The sequence below is a fragment of the Abramis brama genome, assembly GCF_963993115.1.
Source record: "Abramis brama genome assembly, chromosome: 22".
In the NCBI taxonomy this organism is placed as follows: Eukaryota; Metazoa; Chordata; class Actinopteri; order Cypriniformes; family Leuciscidae; genus Abramis; species Abramis brama.
The window spans coordinates 862,529-877,500 of NC_139984.1; the positions used below are offsets into that span (position 1 = coordinate 862,529).

General features: G+C 47.1%; 1 protein-coding gene across 2 annotated transcripts in view; it reads right to left on the minus strand.

Moving 5' to 3' along the window:
* Window positions 1–6,695: 6,695 nt before the first annotated feature.
* Window positions 6,696–14,972, minus strand: part of l1camb (L1 cell adhesion molecule, paralog b) — a 103,591-nt gene continuing 95,314 nt past the window's right edge. For both annotated transcript variants that reach the window (XM_084098965.1, XM_084098964.1), the window contains 2 exons: window positions 8,833–8,902; window positions 6,696–8,642 (listed from right to left, as the gene is read on the minus strand). In XM_084098965.1, the coding sequence (XP_083955091.1) occupies window positions 8,378–8,642; window positions 8,833–8,902 (335 nt within the window). In that variant the 3' untranslated portion in view covers window positions 6,696–8,377. The remainder of the gene's footprint in view (window positions 8,643–8,832; window positions 8,903–14,972) is intronic.

The following is a 14,972-nucleotide window of genomic DNA, read 5'->3' on the forward strand; positions in this document are numbered from 1 at the left end:
TAAAGAAGGGTCAAGGCCGTAAAGTTTTTTTTTTGTGTATTATCACCTATAATCTAGGCTGAGCGTTACAACTCTAATATGGTGAATATTATAATGTTTAGACCAGTGTTTACTGTTAAATACTGTGTTTGTGGATATCTGCTCAAATGTAGATATGTGTAATATGGTAACAATAATGTTTCATAGTTTGGAGCGGCTTGATTGCTTCCGTAAATGTTCTCTGCACGCGCTGTGAGTTTGGGTCACTCGCGCTGTGCGTTTGAAAAGCAAAACGTGCCAAACATTAGGCTTCATGTTTTTACTCCAATCTCATTTCATAACGTCATAACGAATGGAAACATTTGAAGTAACATGATAATCCATATATTTTTCTCTAGTGTAGTGTTACTTCATTTTTAACGATTTATAAGCCGCATGCTATTGGCTATTGTTATTATAATTTTATGTAGCCCTATACGTATACCCCTACAAGGCACACCAAACCTGGTGTTTATTATATATATATATATATATAGAAAAATCCTAAATATATTCACAAAATTGTGCAGCCCTATAGTTTATCTTGATATCAGCATGTTCACAGTTGTTTTTTTTGTTTTGTTTTTTTTACAGGGACCAGATGCCACTGATGAGTTCTGCTGATTTAAACATTCACATGAGACTCTGTACATGAACATGGTAAAATGAAAAATCAAACACCTTGGAAATGACAGGTATGTACTATGTTTCAGGAATGTCACAAAGGTGTGTGACTGTTCAAGTCTGTCTTTAGATCAGTGTGTTAAATAATGTGCTTTTTTGTCCTTTGTTGTGTATCTTTGTTGTGTATCACATGAGACTCTGTACATGAACATGGTAAAATGAAAAATCAAACACCTTGGAAATGACAGGTATGTACTATGTTTCAGGAATGTCACAAAGGTGTGTGACTGTTCAAGTCTGTCTTTAGATCAGTGTGTTAAATAATGTGCTATTTTGTCCTTTGTTGTGTATCTTTGGATTATGTTGTGTTGTAAATGAATCCAAACAATCAAAAAGCCATTCTTTTTTAAATCTCTCCTCATTATTTGTGCAAGGTTCCTCATAATGATAGGGCCTGATAGCCCCTGATAGGGCCATTATGGGAGGGTCTTTGTCTTTCTCAGGTGTGAAATATATATTCATTTATATGATTGCCTCCTCGCATAAAGCTTTCTTACACAAAACATGTCTTACAAATTTTAAATCAATATATTGTTTTATCTGAATGAGTACACAGGATGATTTTCACATAGTTTTGAAGCAAATATTCTAGGCTACGTGATACAAAGTCTTGTGAAGAAATAATCAGTATGGGTTTCATGACCTTATTTCAGTGACATTTTTTTTTGTTTTTTCACAAACCACGCATAAACGTCATTATCTCAAAACTACAAACTTATACATACATGCTGCTGACATATTACTGTAGCAGAGTTTGTGCTGAATACAGTGTAATCAGACTTTAGCCATGAAAATGTCACAAGTAACAGAAATAAGCACAAATGTCAGAGCATGTCAGAACACCTCCAGGGCCCAGAAAACACCTCAGACCCCAGAGGGTTAAGATATCATTAATAATTTACATCAGCCATGTCTCAACATTATTCTGACATTATTCATAAGTCTGAAGCAATTTGGGTAAATATAAGGATACATATAATGTAAATATCATATTTCAAATTCAAATTATGTCACTTCCTCATGACTCACAATAGTCATATCCATGTAATCGGCCCCTGTGACCAATCTGTGGTGGCCAGAAGGAATTACGGTCCCCCACAGAGCAGCAAAGACACCTCCAGTGATCCGCCTGCCGTGATCTCACCATCCATGAGGCAACCAATTATGAATTGGTCAAGAGAGCAGTCCTCACCCAATATGGGCATAGCCTACCTGCCAAGGCCCAGCGAGTCCATTGCTGGGAATACCATGCAACACTTCCAGCATGGGCCAAAGGAACCACATTAAGTCGGATGATGAGGAGCTGGCTAGAGGTAGGAGACGGGTCACCTGCTGTAGAGAGAGTGGTGATTGACCGATGTGTACGTGGCCTGTCTGCAGATGCCAAAAAGTATGTGGCTCAACAAGGACCAAAAAACGTAGATGCCCTAATTGCTCTTCTAGAAAATCAGCAGGTGACCGTAAGCTTGTTGAAGCCTTAAGTAAACAAAGTCAGCTTTGGGAAGCCGAGGCAAGAGCGAGATCCCCCTAAAAAGGTCCCCAAGGCACCCCAAGCAAGAGCCCTGAAAGTCCAAGGAAACTGAAAAGATGAGAGGCCGCTGCGGAGTCCTGATGCATTCAGATGCTTCACCTGTGGGAGCAAGGGACACCTGGCCCAGGACTGCCCAGATAGAGAAGAACTCATGCCCATGACCAGTGCCCCAGAATCTTCAAGATTCCCATGCCCTTTCCTTATCACCGCTGGGCCCACGAGGGGGTAGCCGCTCCTAGGTTCCCTGTTAAGACTGGGGACAGGGACACAGAAGCTCTTATAGACTCAGGGAGTATGATGACACTAGTCCGATCAGAGTTTGCATGGTCAACCCCAAGGGGCAGTAGCAAGTACAAGCAGGGATTTTGGAGCACTTGCCAGTCCCTGTCCTCATCGGCCGAGACTGCAAGGCATTTGCCGCCTACTGGACAGACCGAATTGGATAGGGGAAGAGACCTACTCGATGCAGACGGAGAGACCGTCCATCCAACCACTGCCCTTCTCTAATCCCTGAAGAGACCACTGGTGCAGACAAAACCAGCCCAGAGGAGCCCCTCAACGATAATAGAGGTAGGGAAGGTTGCTCCGACCCCACTTTTACTGCCTTAAGAAGACCCAGAAGGAGTGCAAGATTATTGTCGCCACTGTTTGGAGTGTCAGCTCCACAGCCTCAAGGTAACACAGGTACATTCTTGTCCTCCTCGAATATGCCACCCGATTCCCAGGAGCAACACCTCTCTGATCAGCCACCTCAAAAGCGGTGGCAAGAAAACTGGTCCAACTCTTCAGCTGGGTGGGGATAGCTGACGAAATCCTTACGGACCAAGGCTCGTGTTTCATGTCTATGGTGATGAAAGAGACCTGCCAACAACTGAAGGTGAAGCAACTCATAACCTCCATATTCCACCCCTAGACTGATGGGCTTGTGGAGAGGTTTAACAAAACCATTAAACAAATGCTGAAGAAAGTTATTGACATTGATAAAAATGGGATTATCTGTTACCTTATGTCTTGTTCTCTGTTCGAGAAGTCCCACAGAGATTCACCGGTTTCTCACGCTTCAAGCTCCTCAATGGACAATGACCTCGAGGGATGCTGGACCTCACCAAGGAAAGTTGGGAACAGCAGCTGTCACGACATCACACCATCATTGAACATATAGAACAGATGCACGACCGAATGGCAAGGATCAGGCCAAACAAAGCAGGCCAGGGTATAAAACAGAGGGACAAAGATTCGAGAGTTTCACCCTGGTGAGAAGGTATTAGTCTTAATCCCATCCAATGAATGCAAATTTCTGGCCAGGTGGCTTGGATCCTATGAAATTGTAGAGTGGACAGGCCCAGTCAACTACAGAGTGTGCCAACCCAGCCGCAGGAAGGGCCAGCAAATCTACCACATAAACCTCTTGAGACCATGGCATTAACCTATCACCCCTCCCACCTCTCCCCGTAACCCCCAAGGTGAGGATGGGTAATCAACTCTCCCCTATGCAGAGGTAGGAGTTACGAGAGCTTTTATGGCAAAACCGCAACGTCTTCTCTGATCTCCCTGGACAGACCCATCTTATAACCTATAATATAATAACAGAACCTGGGAAGATTTTCAGACTTTAACCTTACAAGATTCTAGAAGCTAAAAGGGAAGCCATCTGGGAGGAGGTAAAGAAAATGCTGGATTTAGGAGTTATAGAGGAGTCCCAAAGTGCGTGGTTAAGCCCCATTGTCCTAGTACCAAAACCAGAAGGGAGCACACAATTCTAATTTCCCAGTTCGAGACTTAGCCTATGCCAAGAATAGATAAGCTAATTGAGCAGTTGGGTCCTGCACACTTCATCACGACCCTTGACCTGACCAAAGGATGCTGGCAAGTGCCTCTAACCTCTCAAGCCAAACCGAAGACAGCCTTCTCCTCTCCTGATTGCCTTGCAATGCTGGGTTCTTCCCTTTGGAGTCCACGGGGCTCCCGCAACATTTCAAAGACTCATGGATAGAGTTCTCTGCCCCCACCAACAATATGCTAGCGCATTGTTGTCCACAGCAGGAGTTGGGAAGAACATCACCATCTAGAGGCTGTTTTACAGGCATTAAGGGCAGCGAGTCTAACAGCAAACCCAAGTAAGTGTTCAGAGGCTCAAGAAGAGGCCAACTATCTGGGGTACACCTTTGGGAGAGGAAATGTGAAACCTTTGTCCATACTCACCTGGCCCCAGCCACAAACCAAGAAACGGGTGAGCACCTTTGGTTACTACCCAAACATTCATCCCTAGCTTTGTCACAAAAGCAGCCCCCCTAAACGAACTGACCTGCAAGTACCACCCAAACCAGGTGAAGTGGACCAAAGAAGGAGAGCAAAAGTAGGGATTGGAGCAATGCTGTCCCAGGTGCATGATGGTATGGAGCACCCGGTCATGTATGTTAACCGTAAGTTGCTACTCCTTGAGAAGAATGTCTTGCTGTCAAATGAGACATTGAAAAATTGGGGGGATATTTTTGGGATATTCTTCATCTCCTTTGCCTTCCTTCCAGACGGAGTGATTTGATGCAACAAGGGCCAACTCAAGAAGGAAGTAATACCTCAGTTTACAGTTTTTTCCCTCTCCCACACCTTATTAAGAATAAAGAAAATGAAGTTCTGCCTTCCCTGCACTCCTGCCTGGTGAATCGTTTGTTCTGACACTCTGAGTTGAATCTCCCAAAACCTGTGTGTAGAGATTACAAAACATACAACTCAAAATTGATCTAAATCAATCAATGCACCATTTTTCTGCCATATATTTATTGCCTCACCATAGCAAAACCAATATTCAAAAAAATATATATCACATCTAAAATGTCTTGGCAAAACGTTGAACAATTTAATGACAATTACATGAATCCCCAAATAGGAGTATTTGAAAGTTCACCGCATGCACTTTTCACAAAATCAAAAATGTCAGACTTCCTGGAGCATATAAATGTCAGGATGTAACAGCCTTCGCAGGTCAGTGGGCCGGTGGCCGGCAGACTCTGCTCAACCCATACTCAAATGCACCATACATTTTCTGCAGTGCCGAGGGCCCTTTAACAGCCCTCCCCAGTTTTGGCACCAATGTAATGATGTTCCCAATTCAAGCAAACGATGAACGTAACTTTAATGACAAAATAAACATAAACAACAAAACAAAAGTAAGTGGCAGCCCCTCAAGGACAACTGCCACACATAAACTTAAAAGTCCCAGGCCTGGTCCTCTCTCGTCTTCCACTGTTGTAAATCCTCCTTTTATCCTTCCGGAGCTCCTCTGTGGGACTCGAGACTGGTGTGACTCATAGTTCATTAAGCTCGCTCCGTTCCCACTGCTCTTGGCCTCGCACTGCTCATTACACAGCTCTTATTGTATTTCATGCTCTTGAGGTTGCACAATTATTTTTGATCATAAATGAATTAATGACAAATTAAAAAGTGCAGTCAATTTTAGGCTTGTGGCTAATATTTAGCTGCAATTAATAATGTGGAATGTATGTGCAAGAAATATGAAGCCATATCCAGTCAATTCAATTAAATGAATATTGTACAAGTAAAACATGTTACACATTATTTTCTGCATAATCATCATGTCATTTTATTTTATTGTATTTTTAGATACAGCACAGGGGCTAAAGAAGCATCGCTGACAAGCTCCATACTTGACTTGTATTCCCGCAACATTACAGATATAGTCCATCATGACTTATCTCTCACCAGAGTTCAGTTATTACTCATAGAGGCAGTTATTGTTTGAAATACCACACTGACTACCTTTTTATTGTCATTTAGTGCTTAGATTTAAAAATAGAAGGCAGAGGTAAGAGAAGGTTACATACATTATCAAGATATCCCATAAAGCTGGGAAGGATGGTGACGTGCTCACTGTGTGGGTTCACTTGAGCTCTTTTCTAATAAAGCCATGCACTGCACTTCCACCCGTTTTACTCAAGTTCTTTTCGTAGGAAAATAGATTTTAATGCGTACACAGGCTACATACATTTGTTGTAAATATTCCTAATATTCTGATTTTAACCAGGCGGTCGCAGCATGACTTTGATCGGTACAATTCAGGATGGTTTATGAGTGGCATATGTTATATAAAACAAATAATGTTATTAAGTAGTGAACTCAAAGCCATAATCACTGTCTGAAGGTGTTTTTGCTCTTTGGATAGAGCCAGCAAACGCTCCAGAATGATATCAATAAAACACTATGAAATCAGTGCTCTAAACGCTAAATCTATAATTGAGCATGAGACCATGGATATGTTATAAATATGACAATAATAAAGATAGTAAAGGTGAAAACATACCAAATAATAATTGTAAAAGATTACTTACATTCAGAATAAGAACCATCAATATGTTCTTTTCTACATCAGTTTGTGTCTATTTATCATAAGCCGAAGTCACTGCCCTCAGGCCATTTCCTTTAAAACACTAGATACAGACAGGAACAGCCTGACTACATTTATTTCAAAGAATGCCCACACTAGAAAGAACAACTGATGACAAATGTGTGATAGATTATATTGTATGACTGTTATTGTTAGTAATAATTTACTGTACATCATTTGCACTGCTTGAGTGTTATTATTTGCAAGCTGATGGACTGATGACAGACACTCAAGAACGGGAGTTATCAAACTCTGTAAGGCAACACGACGGGGTTTAGCCTCAGCGTTACAGGAGAACAGCAGACACAGCCTCACACTACATCATCTAGCCTAGCACTACATCTCATGCTGTTATATGCTGCAGGATATCAATTCTAGTTGAAAAAAAGAAAGTTAAAAAATATATGTTAGTGTCAAAATCACAAAATTTGGCTTTAGTGCAGCGGCTGTATGTACTTCAAAGGGATTTAACTTAATAAATTGCATCAAAAACACCATTATTTAAAAAGCTTACTTGGGTAACACACTTGGGCAACAATACAAATGATACACGTTAAAAGCCCTGAAATTTGATTATTAAGACACAGAGAGACACACATGGTAGGATAATATTTGTTCATACATATTGTATTATAAAACATGAATAAAAAAATTAAAAATACAAACATTACACGTAATGTGTAAAGAAAAAAATTATAAATAAATAAATAAATAATATGATGATATGTATAAATCAAAATATATTAGCCTCTATGAAATAAAATATATGATGTATATACATGTATTTCATATAAAAAAAATAAGAACATGCATATGAATACAACCAAAAAATACTAAAACCAATTGTACCATTTTTTAAACGCAAATGGGGAAAGTATGCCTTCAAATGATAATGAAATGTGAAAGGATTTTCTCTTTTCAAACTGTTACCTGTGATTGCACAGGAACATCGCAGTGATTCTAGCTGATGTTTTCTACATAAGGCATTGTTCAGAGACGCAGCAAAAATCTGCTCGGCTCAAGTCTTTAGCTCGAACAGTGAGAAACTGAACAGTCGTTTTTACAAAGCCAATTCAAATCTTAGCCCGAACTGTCAGTTCAATTTCATTGCATTTGTTAGTTGTGTTACTCTTTCACTAAAAAGTGAGCTGTGTCTCATGTATCAGAGTGTCCTGTCAACATTATCTTTTTTGTTGTACAGTAGAAGCCATAGTGCTGACATCTACTATGTTATTACGTTACTTCCTACAGCAACCAATGCACTGTAGATACAGCAAATATTGACTATGCTTTATAAACAATCAGATTCAGAAAAAGACAGTGCTGGCAGTCACTCCTACAGATATAATTTTCAAAACAAGTTGCATTTGTGCGCCATGTGAACAAGGCCAAAATCTGTCCTGAACTCTCGAATGGCCGTTTCCCCTGGCTGCGTCTGTAGTCTATCACACCTTATTCTACCGGAGTTCAGCAAGAGAACTTAGTGGAACACCTTCCAGTTCAAACATCACTTGCTGTAAACTGGGAAGAAGCAAGGTGAGCATTGTAAACAGTTTTCAGTGCTTGGATGGAATGTTATAAGCAATTGTCCTGCACTTTATTGGCGTCTGTCGGATGCATGTGTGTCGTTATGTGAGTGTGAAGCCGGTGGTGTTTATGGATGATGTTTCTCACGTCATATAGTAATATCCTGTCTAATACCATCAGTGCCTCTCATTCAAATGGTCAGGGACATGCATGTGTTAATTTGGCCCCAGAATTCCTGTCACAGAAGTGGGGAAACTGATGCTGGGTGGAGGCATGTTGGGATTGATGGGAGACGTGGCGCCCGAGCTGTCGTGCCCGACGTGAGTGTGTGGATCCCTGCGTCCGCTGTACTCGCCAATGAAGGAGCCGTCCTCGTTGAACTGGATGTCAACACTGTCTCCGTAGTCGGCTAGACTGTCTTTACTGCTGCGTTTGCTCTCGCAGACAGACGGCTGACCGATGGAGCACTTCTCATTATCACTGATGGAGAGACAGACCAGAGGTTTCGGTTACAGTCCAGCAGGAAACAGTCAGTGTACATGTTTGACGGAGTCAGTGAATGTTCTTACCTCTCCAGAGATCTATGTGCGCAAGCATGAAAGCAGAGAGACTTATGAACAGAGAGAATTATTGACACTATAATGTGACATAATCGGCTAACTGCGCTTACCTGTACTCTCCAAACGCTTCATCTTTTGTTCGGGGCCCAGCATCCACCTGACCCTCCTCTTTATCTTTCACTGAAACCCAAAAAATAGAACGCACCATAAATTCAGAATGTCTCTTTCGTTGACAACCCTATAAACATAGCAGCACTATTGCATACATTCACCGCTATATAGACCTAGAGTTCGGTCAAATAAATGCTGTTTTCACTGTGTATAAAACATACAATTGTTACTGGATGTCCACCAGAGGACACTCCCCTCTTATTCATTGTCATTCTATTATGGACTACATTTCCCAGATATCGCTGCCCAGACTCATCAGCCCTGATTGCTATCAGCTGTGTATCATTTACCTTGTCAACTCTACCTATATAAGTCTGGTTAATTCAGTCATTTGATGCAAAGTCTTGTATGTGTCTGTATTGCATTGCCTTTGTATCCTGGTTTCCTGTCTTGGTTTTGATCTTCTGCCCGTTGTCCTTGATTTCTCCGTTTTCCTGTGCCTTGGACTCTGTCATTGTTTGGACTGTTTTAATTACCCTTTAATAAACGTCTGTGTTTGGATCCTCAACTTTGTGTTTCGTTCATGACAGAGACTTCAAGACTTTGCCACAAATTGATCCAGCAGAGAAAATTTTGTTCCTTCGAAAAGGTATTTGTACCATTGAGGAATACACCGCTCAATTCTGTGCTCTAGCCAACTGTTTAAACTGGAAGAATGCTGTTTTGAAAGACTTCTATAGTCATGGATTAAACAAACCTGTAAAATCAGCAGTATGCATCAACAACAGAGCTTGGACCACCACAGTTTCCAGCATGTCCAGTTCTGATGGTCATTAGTACTGTGCTTTCAGCACCTTCCAGACCGGTGGTCCCAACAGCAGAGCCACTTCATAACATGGTCATCGCACCAGAGTCTCCAGCCATCATGGCTGCCACGCCAAAGTCTCCAGCCATCATGGCCGCCACGCCAGAGTCTCTAGCCGTCATGGTCACCGCACCAGAGTCTCCAGCCGCCATGGTAACCACACCAGAGTCTCCAGCCATCATGGCCGCCACACAAGAGTCTCCAGCCGTCATGGTAACCACACCAGAGTCTCCAGCCGCCATGGTAACCACACCAGAGTCTCCAGCCGCCATGGTAACCACACCAGAGTCTCCAGCCGCCATGGTAACCACACCAGAGTCTCCAGCCATCATGGCCGCCACACAAGAGTCTCCAGCCGTCATGGTAACCACACCAGAGTCTCCAGCCGCCATGGTCGCCACACCAGAGTCTCCAGCCGCCATGGTCGCCACACCAGAGTCTCCAGCCGCCATGGTAACCACACCAGAGTCTCCAGCCATCATGGCCGCCATGCCAGAGTCTCTAACTGTCATGGTCACCGCACCAGAGTCTCCAGCCATCATGGCCGCCACGCCAGAGTCTCTAGCCGTCATGGCCGCCACACAAGAGTCTCCAGCCATCATGGTCACCGCACCAGAGTCTCCAGCCGCCATGGTCGCCACACCAGAGTCTCCAACCGTCATGGCCGCCATGCCAGAGTCTCTAGCCGTCATGGTAACCACACCAGAGTCTCTAGCCGTCATGGTCACCGCACCAGAGTCTCCAGCCGCCATGGTAACCACACCAGAGTCTCCAGCCATCATGGCCGCCACACAAGAGTCTCCAGCCGTCATGGTCACCGCACCAGAGTCTCCAGCCGTCATGGTCGCCACACCAGAGTCTCCAGCCGTCATGGCCGCCACACCAGAGTCTCCAGTCATCATGGTAACCACACCAGAGTCTCCGGCATTCATGGCCACCGCACCAGAGTCTCCAGTCATCATGGTCACCGCACCAGAGTCTCCAGCCGCCATGGTAACCACACCAGAGTCTCCAGCCATCATGGCCGCCACGCCAGAGTCTCTAGCCGTCATGGCCGCCACACAAGAGTCTCCAGCCATCATGGTCACCGCACCAGAGTCTCCAGCCGCCATGGTCGACACACCAGAGTCTCCAGCCATCATGGCCGCCACACCAGAGTCTCCAGTCATCATGGTAACCACACCAGAGTCTCCAGCCGTCATGGCCACCGCACCAGAGTCTCCAGTCATCATGGTCACCGCACCAGAGTCTCCAGTCATCATGGTCACCGCACCAGAGTCTCCAGTCATCATGGTCACCGCACCAGAGTCTCCAGTCATCATGGCCGCCACGCCAGAGTCTCTAGCCGTCATGGCCGCCACACAAGAGTCTCCAGCCATCATCGTCACCGCACCAGAGTCTCCAGCCGCCATGGTCGCCACACCAGAGTCTCCAGCCGTCATGGCCGCCACACCAGAGTCTCCAGTCATCATGGTAACCACACCAGAGTCTCCAGTCATCATGGTCACCGCACCAGAGTCTCCAGTCATCATGGTCACCGCACCAGAGTCTCCAGTTAGCATGGCTGCCGCACCAGAGTCTCCAGCCGTCATGGTCGCCGCACCAGAGTCTCCAGCCGTCATGGTCACAGCACCAGAGTCTCCAGTCATCTTGGCCGCCACACCAGAGTCTCCAGTCATCATGGCCGCCGCACCAGAGTCTCCAGCCATCATGGCCGCCATGCCAGAGTCTCTAGCCGTCATGGCCGCCACACAAGAGTCTCCAGCCATCATCGTCACCGCACCAGAGTCTCCAGCCGTCATGGCCGCCACACCAGAGTCTCCAGTCATCATGGTAACCACACCAGAGTCTCCAGTCATCATGGTCACCACACCAGAGTCTCCAGTTAGCATGGCTGCCGCACCAGAGTCTCCAGCCGTCATGGTCGCCGCACCAGAGTCTCCAGCCGTCATGGTCACAGCACCAGAGTCTCCAGTCGTCATGGCCGGCCGCCACACAAGAGTCTCCAGCCATCATCGTCACCGCACCAGAGTCTCCAGCCGCCATGGTCGCCACACCAGAGTCTCCAGCCGTCATGGCCGCCACACCAGAGTCTCCAGTCATCATGGTAACCACACCAGAGTCTACAGTCATCATGGTCACCGCACCAGAGTCTCCAGTCATCATGGTCACCGCACCAGAGTCTCCAGTCATCATGGTCACCGCACCAGAGTCTCCAGTCATCTTGGCCGCCGCACCAGAGTCTCCAGCCGTCATGGTCGCCGCACCAGAGTCTCCAGCCGTCATGGTCACAGCACCAGAGTCTCCAGTCATCTTGGCCGCCGCACCAGAGTCTCCAGCCGTCATGGTCGCCGCACCAGAGTCTCCAGCCGTCATGGTCCCCACACCAGAGTCTCCAGCCGTCATGGCCGCCACACCAGAGTCTCCAGTCATCATGGTAACCACACCAGAGTCTCCGGCCGTCATGGCCGCCACGCCAGAGTCTCTAGCCGCCATGGCCGCCACACAAGAGTCTCCAGCCATCATGGTCACCGCACCAGAGTCTCCAGCCGCCATGGTCGCCACACCAGAGTCTCCAGCCGTCATGGCCGCCACACCAGAGTCTCCAGTCATCATGGCAACCACACCAGAGTCTCCAGCCGTCATGGCCACCGCACCAGAGTCTCCAGTCATCATGGTCACCGCACCAGAGTCTCCAGTCAGCATGGTCACCGCACCAGAGTCTCCAGTCATCATGGCCGCCACACCAGAGTCTCCAGTCATCATGGTCACCGCACCAGAGTCTCCAGTCATCATGGTCACCGCACCAGAGTCTCCAGTCAGCATGGTCGCCGCACCAGAGTCTCCAGTCATCATGGCCGCCACACCAGAGTCTCCAGTCATCATGGCCGCCACACCAGAGTCTCCAGTCATCATGGCCGCCACACAAGAGTCTCCAGCCATCATCGTCACCGCACCAGAGTCTCCAGTCATCATGGTAACCACACCAGAGTCTCCAGTCATCATGGTCACCGCACCAGAGTCTCCAGTCATCATGGTCACCGCACCAGAGTCTCCAGTTAGCATGGTCACCGCACCAGAGTCTCCAGTTAGCATGGCTGCCGCACCAGAGTCTCCAGCCGTCATGGTCGCCGCACCAGAGTCTCCAGCCGTCATGGTCACAGCACCAGAGTCTCCAGTCATCTTGGCTGCCGCACCAGAGTCTCCAGCCGTCATGGTCCCCACACCAGAGTCTCCAGTCATCATGGTCACAGCACCAGAGTCTCCAGTCATCATGGTCGCTGCACCAGAGTCTCCAGCCTTCATGGTCCCCACACCAGAGTCTCCAGCCGTCATGGTCCCCACACCAGAGTCTCCAGTCGTCATGGTCCCCACACCAGAGTCTCCAGCCTTCATGGTCCCCACACCAGAGTCTCCAGTCATCATGGCCGCCGCACCAGAGTCTCCAGCCGTCATGGTCGCTGCACCAGAGTCTCCAGCCGTCATGGTAACCACACCAGAGTCTCCAGCCGTCATGGCCACCGCACCAGAGTCTCCAGTTAGCATGGCCACCGCACCAGAGTCTCCAGTCATCATGGCCGCCGCACCAGAGTCTCCAGCCGTCATGGTCGCCGCACCAGAGTCTCCAACCGTCATGGTAACCACAACAGAGTCTCCAGCCGTCATGGCCACCGCACCAGAGTCTCCAGTCATCATGGTCACCGCACCAGAGTCTCCAGTCATCATGGTCACCGCACCAGAGTCTCCAGTTAGCATGGCCGCCGCACCAGAGTCTCCAGCCATCATGGTCGCCGCACCAGAGTCTCCAGCCGTCATGGTAACCCCACTAGAGTCTCCAGCCGTCATGGTAACCCCACCAGAGTCTCCAGCCGTCATGGCCACCGCACCAGAGTCTCCAGTCATCATGGTCACCGCACCAGAGTCTCCAGTCATCATGGTCACCGCACCAGAGTCTCCAGTTAGCATGGCCGCCACACCAGAGTCTCCAGTCATCATGGCCGCCGCACCAGAGTCTCCAGCCGTCATGGTCGCTACACCAGAGTCTCCAACCGTCATGGTAACCACACCCGAGTCTCCAGCCGTCATGGCCGCCACACCCGAGTCTCCAGTCATCATGGCCGCCGCACCAGAGTCTCCAGCCGTCATGGCCGCCACACCAGAGTCTCCAGTCATCATGGCCGCCACACCAGAGTCTCCAGTCATCATGGTAACCACACCAGAGTCTCCAGCCGTCATGGTCACCGCACCAGAGTCTCCAGTCATCATGGTCACCGCACCAGAGTCTCCAGTCATCATGGCCGCCACACCAGAGTCTCCAGTCATCATGAGCGCCACGCCAGAGTCTTCAGCCGTCATCTGAAGCTACCAAGGCAGTCCCTAGGCGTTTGAGACTGGTTTCCAGTTTGGAGGACACACCGCTAATGTCGATGCAAGCAGCCGGCATCTCTGTGGTGGTATAGAGTCTGGGGGTCTCAGAAGTTCTTCCACTGTCAATTGCACTCCCCGTTATGGGGATGGTCATTTTGTGTGTCTGGGTCACATATGTTTCAGCTTCTCTTGAGGCGGTGGCACCAGAGCTAGTTTTGCCGCTCTGGTGAGGGGTGACGGCGTCTGCTCACAAACTCTCTGTCTGCCCTGATGTGACCACAGAGGTTGCCAGCGAACCCTCTGTCTGCCCAGATATGACCACAGAGGTCGTGCTTGAACTGCCTGTATGCCCTGACATGACCACAGAGGTTGTTCATGAACTTTCTGTGTGCCCTGAAATGACCACAGAGGTCGACCCAGAAAACCCTTCTGGTCCCGTTATGACTATGGAGGACACCCTTGAGCTCCCAGACGGTTTTGACACGGCCCCTGAGGCCAACCCTAACCCCTCTGTGCTCTGTGTTACAGTTTCGCCTGATCAGCCGTGGTCTCTAGTTCCACCAGATTTTCCCCGGGTCTTTAGCTCCGCCTTAGTTTAAATAACTATAAATGAGCTTACAACGCCTAGTTTTACTATGCATATCCTCATCTGTATACTTTTGCATATGCATATTCATCCACATGTTTAACGGTACAAGACATTAGGAAAATATGAGATACGGATGTGGCATCACATTACATTGCTAAAAATAATTTAGTAGCCTATCCTTGCCTTGTTTTTGAATAAATAAGTCAAACAGTATAAAATACATTTCAGAGAAAGCTTTCTCAATCTTTTTCACTGGCCAAAGAGTATTTTTAATTGCTTTATAGATTTAATGGAAATAGATAGGCCTTATTGCATTA